The sequence below is a fragment of the Lucilia sericata genome, unplaced genomic scaffold (genome assembly GCF_015586225.1).
Source record: "Lucilia sericata isolate MDLA Ls3-8-SP2 unplaced genomic scaffold, ASM1558622v1 Contig001112F_arrow, whole genome shotgun sequence".
Lineage (NCBI taxonomy): Eukaryota > Metazoa > Arthropoda > Insecta > Diptera > Calliphoridae > Lucilia > Lucilia sericata.
The window spans coordinates 6790-23259 of record NW_023995084.1 but is presented as its reverse complement, the minus strand read 5'-3'; the positions used below and the strand labels follow the sequence as shown (position 1 = coordinate 23259).

Below are 16470 nucleotides of genomic sequence, written 5' to 3'. Positions count from 1 at the left end.
CTAGTCTATAGTCTAGTCTATAGTCTAGTCTATAGTCTAGTCTATAGTCTAGTCTATAGTCTAGTCTATAGTCTAGTCTATAGTCTAGTCTATAGTCTAGTCTATAGTCTAGTCTATAGTCTAGTCTATAGTCTAGTCTATAGTCTAGTCTATAGTCTAGTCTATAGTCTAGTCTATAGTCTAGTCTATAGTCTAGTCTATAGTCTAGTCTATAGTCTAGTCTATAGTCTAGTCTATAGTCTAGTCTATAGTCTAGTCTATAGTCTAGTCTATAGTCTAGTCTATAGTCTAGTCTATAGTCTAGTCTATAGTCTAGTCTATAGTCTAGTCTATAGTCTAGTCTATAGTCTAGTCTATAGTCTAGTCTATAGTCTAGTCTATAGTCTAGTCTATAGTCTAGTCTATAGTCTAGTCTATAGTCTAGTCTATAGTCTAGTCTATAGTCTAGTCTATAGTCTAGTCTATAGTCTAGTCTATAGTCTAGTCTATAGTCTAGTCTATAGTCTAGTCTATAGTCTAGTCTATAGTCTAGTCTATAGTCTAGTCTATAGTCTAGTCTATAGTCTAGTCTATAGTCTAGTCTATAGTCTAGTCTATAGTCTAGTCTATAGTCTAGTCTATAGTCTAGTCTATAGTCTAGTCTAGTCTATAGTCTAGTCTATAGTCTAGTCTATAGTCTAGTCTATAGTCTAGTCTATAGTCTAGTCTATAGTCTAGTCTATAGTCTAGTCTATAGTCTAGTCTATAGTCTAGTCTATAGTCTAGTCTATAGTCTAGTCTATAGTCTAGTCTATAGTCTAGTCTATAGTCTAGTCTATAGTCTAGTCTATAGTCTAGTCTATAGTCTAGTCTATAGTCTAGTCTATAGTCTAGTCTATAGTCTAGTCTATAGTCTAGTCTATAGTCTAGTCTATAGTCTAGTCTATAGTCTAGTCTATAGTCTAGTCTATAGTCTAGTCTATAGTCTAGTCTATAGTCTAGTCTATAGTCTAGTCTATAGTCTAGTCTATAGTCTAGTCTATAGTCTAGTCTATAGTCTAGTCTATAGTCTAGTCTATAGTCTAGTCTATAGTCTAGTCTATAGTCTAGTCTATAGTCTAGTCTATAGTCTAGTCTATAGTCTAGTCTATAGTCTAGTCTATAGTCTAGTCTATAGTCTAGTCTATAGTCTAGTCTATAGTCTAGTCTATAGTCTAGTCTATAGTCTAGTCTATAGTCTAGTCTATAGTGTAGTCTATAGTCTAGTCTATAGTCTAGTCTATAGTCTAGTCTATAGTGTAGTATATAGCCTAGTCTATAGTCTAGTCTATAGTGTAGTCTATAGCCTAGTCTATAGTCTAGTCTATAGTCTAGTCTATAGTCTAGTCTATAGTCTAGTCTATTGTCTAATCTATAGTCTAGTCTAGTTTACATTGGTAAGGACCATCCGAAATCCGTCTAATTATGAACTGAAACATTCTTTCAGTGTAAATTATTAATAGTTGTATTAATACAGTTGAGTATACTTTACGACAAGCAACAGCTGTTGAAATTGATTTAACAATAAATGGTCAATAATTGACAAAATTGACAAATATAGTGTTTTAAATGTTGTTGCAACTGTTGCTGCTGCTACTACTACTACAACTATTGCCATTGTTGACGCTCACGATCAGGGTATCAGACTCATAATGATGTTGGCATTAAATTTGTTTATCACAACAAATCTGTTCAATAGCTTTGTTTTCTATTTTCAACAACAACAACAACAACAGCCGTTTGTTGCATGGTGCTGTTGTGTTATCTTAAGACTTTAAAGCAGCCAACAACAAAATAGGTGTGTGTATGTCTATCTTTTATGTTTTTGCTAGACAAATGAGGAGATTTTGTTATTTATTTAAAATCCATATAATTAAAAAATCTGACTTTTTCAAAAAAAAAAAAAAAAAAAAGTAAACTTTGAATGAATGTCTGTTGTGTTGCTACTAATGACACTTAGACAAACTAGGATTACGTGGTTTAATTTGTTTTGTTTATTATTATGGACACCTTAAAAAATTATTAGTTTTTTTAATGGTCGTCGTTTTTTTATTAATATTTATTTTTACTTTCTCTTTGTGTGTCCGTCTTAATGGCTCGCGTCAAGGAAATTTCATGTTCGAAGCTGTTAATTTAGCAAACATTTTTATGACAAATTTGTTTTTATCTCCTACTATAGTGGGGTGTTTATAAAGTTTTGGCTGAAATGTTTGTAACAGCCACAATATACCACTTTGTTAATATTTCTTTTCTTTATATGGAAGTAGTTTAATATGACGTTGATGTCATCCAGTATTATCTTTTTGGGGGAATATACCAGGATTTCCCCTTCGATTTCAGGTCTAAATAGTCTTTAGTCAAATTTTTAGTATAGCATTTACTCTAGTCTCTAGTCCAGTCTACAGTTCGGTTTATACTCTGATCTATAGTACAGTCCTTAAACTTATCTAGTCAAGACTATAGACTAGACTATATACTAGACTATAGACTGGACTATAAACTAGATTATATACTAGACTATAGACTAGACTATAGACTAGACTATATACTAGACTATAGACTAGACTATATACTAGACTATAGAATAGGCTATAGGCTAGACTATAGACTAGACTATAGACTAGACTAGACTAGACTAGACTATAGACTAGACTATAGACTAGACTATAGACTAGACTATAGACTAGACTATAGACTAGACTATAGACTAGACTATAGACTAGACTATAGACTAGACTATAGACTAGACTATAGACTAGACTACACTGTAGACTAGACTATAGACTAGACAATAGACAAGACTATAGACAAGACTATAGACAAGACTATAGACAAGACTATAGACAAGACTATAGACAAGACTATATACTAGACTACAGACTAGACTATAGACTAGACTATAGACTAGACTATAGACTAGACAATAGACTAGACTATAGACTAGACTATAGACTAGACTATAGACTAGACTACAGACTAGACTATAGACTAGACTATAGACTAGACTATAGACTAGACTATAGACTAGACTATAGACTAGACTACAGACTAGACTATAGACTAGACTATAGACTAGACTATAGACTAGACTATAGACTAGACTATAGACTAGACTATAGACTAGACTATAGACTAGACTATAGACTAGACTATAGACTATAGACTAGACTATAGACTAGACTATAGACTAGACTATAGACTAGACTATAGACTAGACTATAGACTAGACTATAGACTAGACTATAGACTAGACTATAGACTAGACTATAGACTAGACTATAGACTAGACTATAGACTAGACTATAGACTAGACTATAGACTAGACTATAGACTAGACTATAGACTAGACTATAGACTAGACTATAGACTAGACTATAGACTAGAACTATAGACTAGACTATAGACTAGACTATAGACTAGACTATAGACTAGACTATAGACTAGACTATAGACTAGACTATAGACTAGACTATAGACTAGACTATAGACTAGACTATAGACTAGACTATAGACTAGACTATAGACTAGTCTATAGACTAGACTATAGACTAGACTATAGACTAGTCTATAGACTAGACTATAGACTAGACTATAGACTAGTCTATAGACTAGACTATAGACTAGACTATAGACTAGACTATAGACTAGACTATAGACTAGACTATAGACTAGACTATAGACTAGACTATAGACTAGACTATAGACTAGACTATAGACTAGACTATAGACTAGACTATAGACTAGACTATAGACTAGACTATAGACTAGACTATAGAATAGACTATAGACCAGACTATAGACTAGACTATAGACTAGACTATTAGACTAGACTATAGACTAGACTATAGACTAGACTATAGACTAGGACTATAGACTAGACTATAGACTAGACTATAGACTAGGACTATAGACTAGACTATAGACTAGACTATAGACTAGACTATAGACAGACTATAGACTAGACTATAGACTAGACTATAGACTAGACTATAGACTAGGACTATAGACTAGACTATCGACTAGACTATAGACTAGACTATAGACTAGACTATAGACTAGACTATAGACTAGACTATAGACTAGACTATAGACTAGACTATAGACTAGACTATAGACTAGACTATAGACTAGACTATAGACTAGACTGATAGACTAGACTATAGACTATAGACTATGACTATAGACTATGACTAGACTATAGACTAGACTATAGACTAGACTAGACTATAGACTAGACTATAGACTAGACTAGACTAGACTAGACTAGACTATAGACTAGACTATAGACTAGACTAGACTATAGACTAGACTATAGACTAGACTATAGACTAGACTATAGACTAGACTATAGACTAGACTATAGACTAGAGACTATAGACTAGACTATAGACTAGACTATAGACTAGACTATAGACTAGACTATAGACTAGACTATAGACTAGACTATAGACTAGACTATAGACTAGACTATAGACTAGACTATAGACTAGACTATAGACTAGACTATAGACTAGACTATAGACTAGACTATAGACTAGACTATAGACTAGACTATAGACTAGACTATAGACTAGACTATAGACTAGACTATAGACTAGACTATAGACTAGACTATAGACTAGACTATAGACTAGACTATAGACTAGACTATAGACTAGACTATAGACAAGACTATAGACAAGACTATAGACTAGACAAAAGACTAGACTATAGACTAGACTATAGACTAGACTATAGAACTAGACTATAGACTAGACTATAGACTAGACTACAGACTAGACTATAGACTAGACTATAGACTAGACTATAGACTAGACTATAGACTAGACTATAGACTAGACTATAAAACTAGACTATAAACTAGACTATAGACTAGACTATAGACTAGGACTATGGACTAGACTATAGACTAGACTATAGACTAGACTACAGACTAGACTATAGACTAGACTATAGACTAGACTATAGACTAGACTATAGACTAGACTATAGACTAGACTATAGACTAGTCTATAGACTAGACTATAGACTAGTCTATAGACTAGACTATAGACTAGACTATAGACTAGACTATAGACTAGACTATAGACTAGACTATAGACTAGACTATAGACTAGACTATAGACTAGACTATAGACTAGACTATAGACTAGATTATAGACTAGACTATAGACTAGACTATGGACTAGATTATAGACTAGACTATATACTAGACTATAGACTAGATTATAGACTAGACTATATACTAGACTATAGACTAGACTATAGACTAGACTATAGACTATAGACTAGACTATAGACTAGACTATAGACTAGACTATAGACTAGACTATAGACTAGACTATAGACTAGACCATAGACTAGACTGTAGACTAGACTATAGACTAGACCATAGACTAGACCATAGACTAGACCATAGACTAGACCAAAGACTAGACTATAGACTAGACTATGGACTAGACTGTAGACTAGACTATAGACTAGACTATAGACTATTCCATTCCAATTGTAGGGTGTAATTTTGCTAGACATGATCCATTATACTTTCTTATATGTTTTTCTTGGATTTTGTTAACAATTATTAATGATTATTCGAGTGTTTAAAGCGAGAGATTTGTTATTATTTTTAATCCAATAATACTAGTAATTAGTAGAGGATTTTGTTGTTATCTTTGATAAATAAAAATAGAGAAATTATCATTGATTTACCATAATATATCTAAAAATGCACAGACAAATCAGAAGCCCAAAGACAGTATTTTTGATGAAGTAAAACTTGGTTAAAGTTCGTAAGTGAAATTTCTATTCGATACAAAAGTTCACTCTATCACGAAATTGAGGATTATCGCCAATATAATTAATAGGGAGGAAGTTGAGATCACGTTGAGGAAGTGGGTCTTATTATTTCCTCAGCCTCTATAAATGTGACAACGAGGTCAGAAAAGTAGTATATTTTGCAATCATACTGTTCATGGTACGATATTTTAAAATAAATACTCATGTAAATTCCTTTTAATGAATGGTTTGTTGCAGATCATCATCTAGTGATCCACATCAACACAACCAGATCACTTGCACTTTACATAGAGGGAGACTGTGACTGCATTGTAAATGCCGCATGTGCATCTTAATCAGTCTTATTCGTCTGGATTTTATTTATGTATATCTTTAAGATTAAAACCAGGTTGACAACATTGTTAAATTGTTGTTAAACTTAATTAACAATTTAAATGACGGTCTTCTGTTTGCTTTTTACTCTTTTTATTAATCCTTCGTTTATTTTAAACGCATACAATGATTGATTTTTATCTTTGATGCGATTTTAATTTATTTTACTTTTTTTTCTATTAAAAGTAAAAAAAATCTTTGGATTACATATATCGACTGCAAACAGTTGGACGCCGTTGTTGATATGTATGTTTGGAGGTTCCATTAATTGTGAGCATGCACCCACAATTGCATAAAAATAGAAGAAAAAATGTAATTACAATTGAAGAGAAAATTTCTTGGAACTTCATTTATATAAACCAGTTTAAAACCACAAGTTTCTCTGGAAGTCTAAAAATTGTGATTAATCGTTTGGTATCTTATACATGTGGTCATTTGTGGCTTTTGGTGGACAGATGTTGAAAATAAATAATTTATTTTCGATAACCTAGTAAAAGTGTGATGATTTGAAGCGATTTATTCACACAGACTATAAACTAGACTAAAGTCCCGACTGAATTTACTTGTGAGACAAACTATTGTCTGAACCTTATACTAAACTATAGTCGAGACTATGGACCAGACAATAGTCCAGAATTTAGAAAGGAGTATATTGCAAATTAAAATAAAATTAGACTAGTAGACCTTTATAACTACTATACAGACTATAGACAAAAATTTAGACCCAATTATAGAATAAACTGTATACCCGAATATAGACTATTTTAACTATAGTCCAGACTTTGTACACAATTAAAGAACAGACTAATATTAAACTATAGATCAGACTGTAGACAAAATTTTAGCGATTTTTCAGACTATCGACTAAACTAGAGAGCAAAGTAAAGACTAAACTATAGGCCAAACTATAGACTACATCAGACTATAGTCTAAACCATAAGCTAAACTATAGGCCAGACTGTCAACAAGAATATAGTTCAGAGTAACGACTAGACGGTAGTTCAGACTATAGACTGTAGTCCGAACTATTAACTATACTTTAGACCAGACTATAGGTTAAACTACAGTCCATACTGCCGACTAAATTAAACAATAGACCAGACTACTAAAAATTATAGTCTAGACTATGCTCCAGACAATAATCCAGACTATCGACTATGCTATTAAACTGACTAAAGCCTAAACTATAGTCCAGACTATAGACTAAATTATAGATCAAACAATAGACTAAACTCAAGTCCAGACTATTAGCTAAACTTTTGACTAAACTATAATACGGACTATGAACCATGAAGTCCAGAATATAAACAAAACTATAGTCTGGAGTTAAGTCTAAAGTTGATCTATAATTTAGTCTATAGTCTGGAGTATAGTTTAGGCTATAGTCACATGCTATAGATAACACTCTAGTTCAGACTATCGACTTATCTGTGGACTGAACTATTGACCAGATTATCAATGAAACTATAAACCAGACTATAGACTGGACTATAGTCCAGAGTATTCACTAAAATATAGTTCAGACTTTCGACTAAATTATAGACTAAACTGTAGTCCAGACTTTAGATTAAGCTATAGTCCAGACAATCGGTTAAACCATTGTCCATGTCGACTAAACAATAGATTGATTGAACTATAGTCCAAACAATCTACTAATGTATAGTGCAGACTACTGAATAGTTAGTCTACAGTTCAAAAGTTCAGAATATAGGGTAAACTATAGACCAGACTATCAACAAAGTTATAGACTAAGCTATAGACTAAACTATTGTCCAGACTATCGACTGATCTTAGTCCAGATTATAGACTAAACTAGTCCAGATTATAGACAAACTACTACAAACTCAAACTATGCGCGAAACTATAGTCCCGACTACCGACTAAGCTATAGACCTGAACTAAAAATATAGACCAGACTATAGACAATAGCCCCAACTATCGACTGATCTTAGTCCAGATTATAGACTAAACTACAGTTCAAACTATGTACTAAACTATTGTTCCGACTACCGCCTAAGCTATAGACCTGAACTATAGTCCATAAAAATGTGTTTCTTATATAAATTTAGTGATCAAAAAATTATAAGAACGATTCAAAATTAACCTAAGACCCTATAGCGGCCCTAAAATATAAGAATCATCATCTATTACAAATATTATTGAATTAATTTTTGTGTTTAATACTTGCTAGTAGTGTTCAACTTAATTAATTGATTTCAAAATCGGACTTACTGATTCCAAATAGTTTGCGGCAAAAAAGTTTCATAGTAATTTTATACCAAAATTTTTAACATATAAATGAATGTATGTTATTTCCAACAAATCAATTACCTTCAACCGCCATATTCAGTTCCAATTAGCATATTTTTATTTTTAACACTATCTATTTTTGTATTTTCTAAATCTAACACGTCCATTAAAACTGACTCATTCGCATATAGAAGAAGAAAGAATGAATTCAAGTGTCTTTTAAAAGAAATGAAGAATTGCGTCAAAAAACTAGCGAAATTGTTAAGAAAATACTATATACTTCGCTAGAATTATCACTCAACTAAATGACTGATGTCATAACATAGACGTCTGCAAATCAAAATCAGTTAAGTAGTTAAAACTTTACAAAAACGGTGCTTGAAGAGAGTCATATATAGTAGAACCGATATATATAGTCATGCACGCGGTTACAGAACTTATACATACATACATATATAGTATAAAAACATTTATTCATGGTATATTTTTGGCGAAAGCAAATCGTAAAATAAAATATTAACTGCTGAGCCTTTAAATGTGATAATGAAATCTATAACAAGATATACGAAATGCGATAACGCTGACAAGTGAAATCGCAGCCAAAAACAAACTAGAAAATAAATAAAGAATTCTTCTTATCAGTTGACAAACAGAGAGAAGCGAATTCCAAATGAACTCTTTGTAAAGCAAAAAAAAAAAAAAAAAAAAAATCAGCGAATAATTTTGTACTCGTATGGGATATAAGTACAACTGGAAATGACGTAACTCTAGATACCAAAAAAAAACAATTCGTATAAAATATGTGAGTACGAAAGTAATGTATTGGAAATTATAAAAATAATAATACTTCTATAGCCAATATGGGTTGATAATGTTGCCAGTAATAGAACCAAAATTAGTCAGATATTTGCAGTGGTAGTAATAAGTTAGTTTGTGTTGTTAAAAGTTAATTAAAGTTTTTTTTCTTTCAGGTATTTGTTTAATTAATTTACAAAATAATCAAAAATTTCCTTTTGAAATCTTATTTCTTTGCAGTTAAACTAACTTAGAGGAGTTCCATATACTGCCAACTTTTCTCACATCTTCAATTCAACCGAAATCAATTCGAGACAGAAGAGTGTGTAATAATAAAAGAGATAGCAAGAGAGAGAGAGAGGAAACACAAATAAAAACAAAATGACGAGTCCAACAACGACGAGACAATCTTATAAATTGTCCTTAACCTTTTTAAGCCTTTTACTATGCTCAATGGTTGTGGCTACACCCACTGCACACACTACCACACATGCTGCTGACAACTCCTCGTCGTCGTCTCCAGTGGATCTTAAGGCTGATGAAAACTACTTGTGTCCCGAAGACTGTCACTGTGTTTTGGCTCACAATACACACAAACCATTTTTGCATGCCAAATGTTCATCTCTAAAGGGTCTTCAGACAGAGAAGGCCTTAGAGGCTACACTGCCGGTACATTCCATAGATTTGTCATTCTTAAATTTGACTCGTTTGGCCAAGTCTTTGGAAAAACTGCACGATCTCACTTCCATTGATTTGTCACACAATGAATTGCACGAAATTGGCCATTTGGGCAGACGTATCAAGAAATTGAATTTGAAGCACAATCGCATTAACTCCTCCAAATTGTCCAAAATGCCACAACATGTTCAGTCTTTGAATTTACAGCACAACGATATTACCAACTTGCCCTTGGAATTTACCAAATTGACTCAGTTGCAGTCATTGGAATTGGCCCACAATCAAATCAACTGTTCCTGTGAAACCTTGGAGGTGCGCAATTGGCTGCAAGAGCGTCATGTTTTCATGGAACATCCGGTGAAATGTTTCTATCCCGCCCTCTACAAAGGCAAATCCTGGTTGCAGGTCAAACAGTCGGCGGTTTGTGAAAAGGAGAAGAGATTGGGTTATAACGCTGCCGAGGAAGAAGAAAATGAATTGATGATGGGTGATCAGCCGTTCGAAGCTTCCGGTGATGAGGTACAAGATGAAGAGGAATTGGGTAAAGATTTTATGCCCATTGACAGCAATACCAAAAAGACCACTAGTGCCCAAAATTCAGCTCTCACCATGTTAAGTGAAGTTGAAGGTTCTGGCGATTTAAGTGAAATGAATTTGCCTTTGGATATGTTGGACACCAGTACCAACTCGGCTCCTGTAGATGAAGTAACCACCGAAATGCCCGAAGAAGATGATGAAGGTTCTGGCAGTGGTGGCGGTATGTTGTTTATACCCGCTATTCATCGTGAACATGTAATCACCGACGATTTCGATATACCCGAGTCAAAGGAAGAAGATGATGGTGATATGAATGAAGATGATTTGAATGACAACAAACCCATTGAAGAGCCTGCAGTTGATTCTGATGTCTTCCGTCATAATTTGGGTATTTTCGATGGTGATGAGAAACCTAGACCTAGTACCGAGCAGCCAGAAGTTGAAGAGGAAGAAATTAAACCTGTGGATGTACCCACTTTGGGTGAGGGTAATGAACCTTCCACGGATGGTCCCGAAACTGATGCTGTGGCTCATGCTAAGATGGGTGAAACTAAGGATGATAGCAATGCCACCTACTTCCTTTTGGGTGTTATTGGTCTCATTGTCATTGGCCTTTTGTTGTATGTGGCCATTAAACGTTGCAAGCACAGCAGTCATCGTAATGATCCCGAAAATCCTCAAACTGAATTGGTAGATATGGACAAGAAACAATTGGGCAAACCTTTACGCAATGGAGTGCCCGAACATGTACCTTTGATTGGAGAAAAAACTAAATCCGATATGGCTAAACCTATTAATGGCTCCAAACCCTATGACGGTGATACTAAAGATGGTCCCAGTCAAAATGAACCTTTACTGAATAAAAACGGTAATGCTAATGGCAATGGTGCTGCTCATGCCGATGAACCAGAAGACAGTCGTCCTGGCTCTCAATTGCAGGCACCCCATGAATACTATCCCATCTCTCCCAGATATCCACCACCACAATCACCCAGAGCCTCAAAGTACAGTCAACAGCCACAGCAGGCAGAACAAAACAATAATGATCCCAATCAACCCTACCTGCCTTCATCGCCCAAATCCGGCCGTTATTCACCCGTGTACTCACCCGAAACTGGTCGCGTCAAGATCAAGCTAAGTGAAACACCCCGCCCTAAAACACCCATGCTAGTGACACGCAGTCGTTCAAATGCCGGTGATATTATAACCACACCCGTCAGACCCACACAAATGGAAAGCTTACAGGCTACACCCGTTCATACAGCAGCAACAAATGGTCATGCCGTTGGGGATCATTGATAGTTTGGGGGAAGGATCAAATAAACCAATAAAACCCACCCTTCCAAAAACAACCTTCACTACCACACACACATTAAAGCCAACAACCATTTAAAAAAAGAGTAGTGTCTAAAATGCTGTGAATAAGGTGCTTTAAGCGAAATTAACATTAAACAAAAACTTAATATTTAAAGAAAAAAACAACTGAGAGGAAACAAATCACCCACAACAATATTATTTTCATTACAATTATATTATTATTTCCAACAATTAACCATTTAACTAACATGATAAATGTGAAGGAAATTAAGCGTCAAAGTGTTAAAGGAATATATACAAGCCTACAGCTATTTAAAGGTATGCATTGTTATGGGGAGTTACATTTTCGTTTGATTTTTAAAGAAATTTTCAGTTTAAAACGAATTTAAAGTGATGCAATAATTGTTTATACATAGAAATCTTTATAATAAATTTAAAAATAAGACAAATATTTGGTTTTGTATGTCTGTTGCATTTGGATCCAAGGCCCAAAATTTGATGTATTTCGTTAGGTGAAAGGATAATGTATGTTACATCAGATTGTAAGAAATACACTTAGGCCACTATAGAGACTGCTGTGCTCTCCTTTATCAGACTCTCTGGTGGGAATCAAACCCACGGCCTTCGTACGGACAGCCTAGAACTTTTACCTACTGAGGCATCCACAAATTTCATCTAACATCTAGCATTTTTTTTGAAATGAACCGAAATGCAATTGAAAGTATAAGTTTTGTGGTCGAAATGTTCACATTTTAAGGGTCAGGAAATTTTTGGTTAAAGAAAACCTTTCATAGAATACTACCATTGCCCGATCCTCGCTATTGGTCTTAAAATTTGCTTATATCACTCTCTCAAAAATGCTTTTCATGTTCTAAAATAGTCGTTTCATTGGTGTAAGCATAAAAGGTAAACTATAATGTCATCCAAATCAAAAATTTCATAGGAACAGACCTCACGACCTCAGGACTCTTTACTTGAATATGTGTCACAGCAGGTGCAGTAATTCTGGAGATGATCGCTTACGAACAAACATTGCACTTTTTAAACTAGCTTAGGAATCGGTGGAGAGTAAACGTACGTTCGAAATCAAGAATACTAGAAAGCTTTTATTAGAACTCCACATAACTTTACGAGTCTAAACTTTCAAAACTTTTCTTGCTGTCAAATCTTTTTTTAGTTTAAAAGTTATAGAAAGAAACAAATAGGTTTTTTGTAATGCGAGCAGTTTTCAGCAAACAAAAACTGGCTGTTAAGCTGAGAATTTGTGAGAGAAGCCGTTTTTCGACTTCGGCATAGTCCGGAGGTAAAAGTCCATCCATACGGTCGCTCTCTTTTGGTTTAAGAGTTATAAAATGAAACAAGTTTTCGAACAAACATTGCTCTTTTTGAAATAGCTTAGGAATCAGCGGAGAGTAAACGTACGTTCAAAATCAAGAGTACTAGAAAGCTTTTAACAGAACTTTACGAGTCTAAACTTCCAAAACTTTTCTTGCAGTCAATTTTTTTCTTGGTTTAAAAGTTATAGAATGAAACAAAAATGGTTGTTAAGTAGAGAATTTGTAAGAGAAGCCGTTTTTCGACTTCGGTATAGCCCGGAGATAAAAGTCCATACATACGTTCGAAGGAAGCTTATAAAACTAAACATATTTTCGATGCTAATTTTTGATATTTCTTATTGTGGAATTAAAGCTTCAAAGTTTTGTATAAAATTTACATGAAAGCTTTAGCAAACGGATCATTGGTTAAGGTGAAATTTGCGATCAGCCCGGAGGTAAAAGTCCATACATACGTTAAAAGAAAGCTTTTAAAACAAAACACGTTTTCAATAACAATTGTTGATATTTTCGATTGTGGAATTAAAACATCAAAGTTTTGTATAAAATTGACATCAAAACTTTTGCAAACGGATCATTGCTTTGCGAAAGTTTTAATTGAAAGTTTTGAAACGGAATCAAAATGTTACAGAGCTTTAGTGTATAAGCAATAAATAGATAAAAATCTCTACAAAATTTTGTTTAATTAGACAGAAATCATAAGAAATTTTATAAAGAACAAAGCATACCTTTAAATAACTGTAATAACTCAAACTTTTACACATTTATTATTTTTGTTATAACATATTGAAATAAAACTTTAATTTAGCAGAGAGCATAAAAGAGCTTTTGCAGAGAGAAAGCTTTTAAACATGATAACGAACAACAACAACAACAACTTAAGTTATCAAAAGTTTAACCCCATAACGTGTTAAACAGAACTTAAAAGACCTTTTCTATATATAAAAAAAAACTATGAAATATTGTTAAAAAAAATTGTGATTAATGTTAAAGTTTATATATAAAAATTATGAATTATTTTTTATATAAATATTTATTATATTAAATTTAAGAACAAATAAAAATAAACTTTTACTAAGTAAATAAAAAAAAAACAACAACAATTTCATTTTTTTAATAGTTAAAAAAAAAAGCAAAGTTTTCGAACAAAAAAAACTCTTTTATGAAGGCAGCGAAAAAAATTTTTTTTAAATAAACTAATAAATAATTAAAATTAAAACAAAAGAAATGTGCCAACAATTAGTGCCTTAAACAGTTAAATAATTAATAAAAACATTAAAATTTTTCCAGCACATTTAACTAAAAATGTATTAAAATTATATAAATTTTTTTTTTTTAAATAAATCAAACGAAACTATTAATATTTCTTAACTAAAACAATAACACGCACATTAAATTAATTTCCAACTATAAGAAAAAATAACTTTATAACAAATTGCAGAAAACTTTTTAAAAATTGAAACCTTAAAAAAATTCTATGGTTTCTAGCTAAAAACAAAAACAAATCCATCAAATTGTGATAGATTTAAATAAAACCCACATATTATTAAAAAAAATTCTACACTAAAGCTAAAACCTTTAATAATAAATATTTTTGTAGAAATTTATTTTATATTAAAAAAAATAAAACTCCCTAAAAGCATAAAAATAATTTTTAACCTAAAAAAAAAATAAATTGAATAATTATTAATAATAATATATTAAACAATTAAAAGAAATATTTAAGGCCTGTTTTCCTATAAAACTATAAAAAAAATAAATTTAATTATTTTAACATTTTTTTAGCAGTTACTAACTAAGTTTAACTTTTAAACTATATAAGTTGTATAATTTTATTTTTATTATTATTACTTTATATATATATTTTTTTGTTTAACTTTTAGTAAATTCTAGTATAATACCAAAGTTTTAAATATTTTTTTTTTGTAATTGTTAAATATAAATATTTCTTTAAAACTTCCTAATAAACATGTTTGTATTTCATTGTATACTCTATTACTATTTAGTTGTTAATATGTAACTAGACATTATTTTATAATTAAAATTATATATATATATATTTTTGTTTAAAATTTTTTCGTTTCAATAATCTTAAGCTGCCTAATATTTTTTTTTTTCAGTTTTTATTGAAAGTTATTTTAAAAATTTTTAATTATTTTGTTTCATAAGTTTAGTTTAATACAGAAGAATTAAGAGAATAATATATAATATTATTTTAAATTAATTAAAAATAATAAATTTACTTGTAAATAAAATTAAATGTGTTTTGTTTAGTATTTTTAATTGTCATTATAAAAAGTAAGTATCTTAAAATATATGTTTTCTTAATGTCACTACTTTTTTCGTAATATTTACGAATATGTCATATATAATACGAAATATTATTTACGAAAGTATGAAAACCTTTCATAATATCTTTTTCGTAAATTTAAGCGAAACATTAAATTAAAATCTGTACACGAATGTTGAAATGCTTTACGTGAACACCTGCCCCTTTGTAGACTAGAGACGGTCTACCACATGGCCCTAAATCCTTCTATGAAGAACTCAGGTGGCAATTTGAAATGAAGAACTCGAGCTATCTAAACTCTTGCCATAGTAGCCCCATTGTGGAGTGACAGGCAGCATGGGATCAATCGCAACGCAAACCCCGACAAGGAAAAACCAATCACTGGTCTAAAGTCAATAGAAGGGGCGACAAACCCCAACATCAGGTGAAAACAATCTTCCGGTATACCGGAAGGTGACCACCCTTATGATGTCATGAAAGATTGCATTATTTAAAATGCAATCCACAACAACTAATGACCCATTCCAGTGCATGCCTTAACCTCTTAAAGCCCGCGGAACCATACTACTGAGATGGCTCTGATGGTTTGGCAACAGCCAATAAATCAGGATCCCTCTGTATGTCAGATAATGTGACAAAGGATGTAGAAATTTCCAAAGGCAATTCGAACCCAATAATTGCTTCGACAAGTTGAGGAAACGGACCTCAACCATATGTCGCGTAGCATGAAACAATATGAATCCTGTTGAGATTACAACAGCACCGAGATCTTCCCTGAAGGTCTACTACTAAATCAGTACTAGTCTCCTGTCGGGCAGAGGAGTCTTTCCTGATCGTTCACCAATTACATCAGTTCCATACTCAGACCATAAAGAACGATCTACGGAATGACAGGCAACTACCAAGTGTCAACCTGAAAATTCCCCAACATATACTGGCGACCTACTACGCGAAGAGTAAGAGATACTCAATGGGTTCAGGACTCCAGCATAAGTTGGTTTGTCACATCGCCCAGTGACATCTGTTGAGATGGCAATAGCACCCGAGAGAGAATCCAGACATATTTGGCATTTGGATATATCA

At 32.6% G+C, this 16470-nt stretch overlaps 1 protein-coding gene across 4 annotated transcripts in view; it reads left to right on the top strand.

Moving 5' to 3' along the window:
* The window catches only part of LOC119610075 (protein windpipe), an 83214-nt gene extending 71006 nt beyond the window's left edge, over positions 1-12208 (top strand). The window contains exons 1-2 of one of the 4 annotated variants that reach the window (XM_037965166.1): positions 9317-9407; positions 9472-12208. In XM_037965166.1, the coding sequence (XP_037821094.1) occupies positions 9613-11745 (2133 nt within the window). In that variant the 5' untranslated portion in view covers positions 9317-9407; positions 9472-9612 and the 3' untranslated portion in view covers positions 11746-12208. Of the gene's footprint in view, positions 1-9316; positions 9408-9469 lie in introns of those variants that run through there. The other 3 variants (XM_037965168.1, XM_037965165.1, XM_037965167.1) reach the window with 3 other exon arrangements.
* Positions 12209-16470: the final 4262 nt, after the last annotated feature.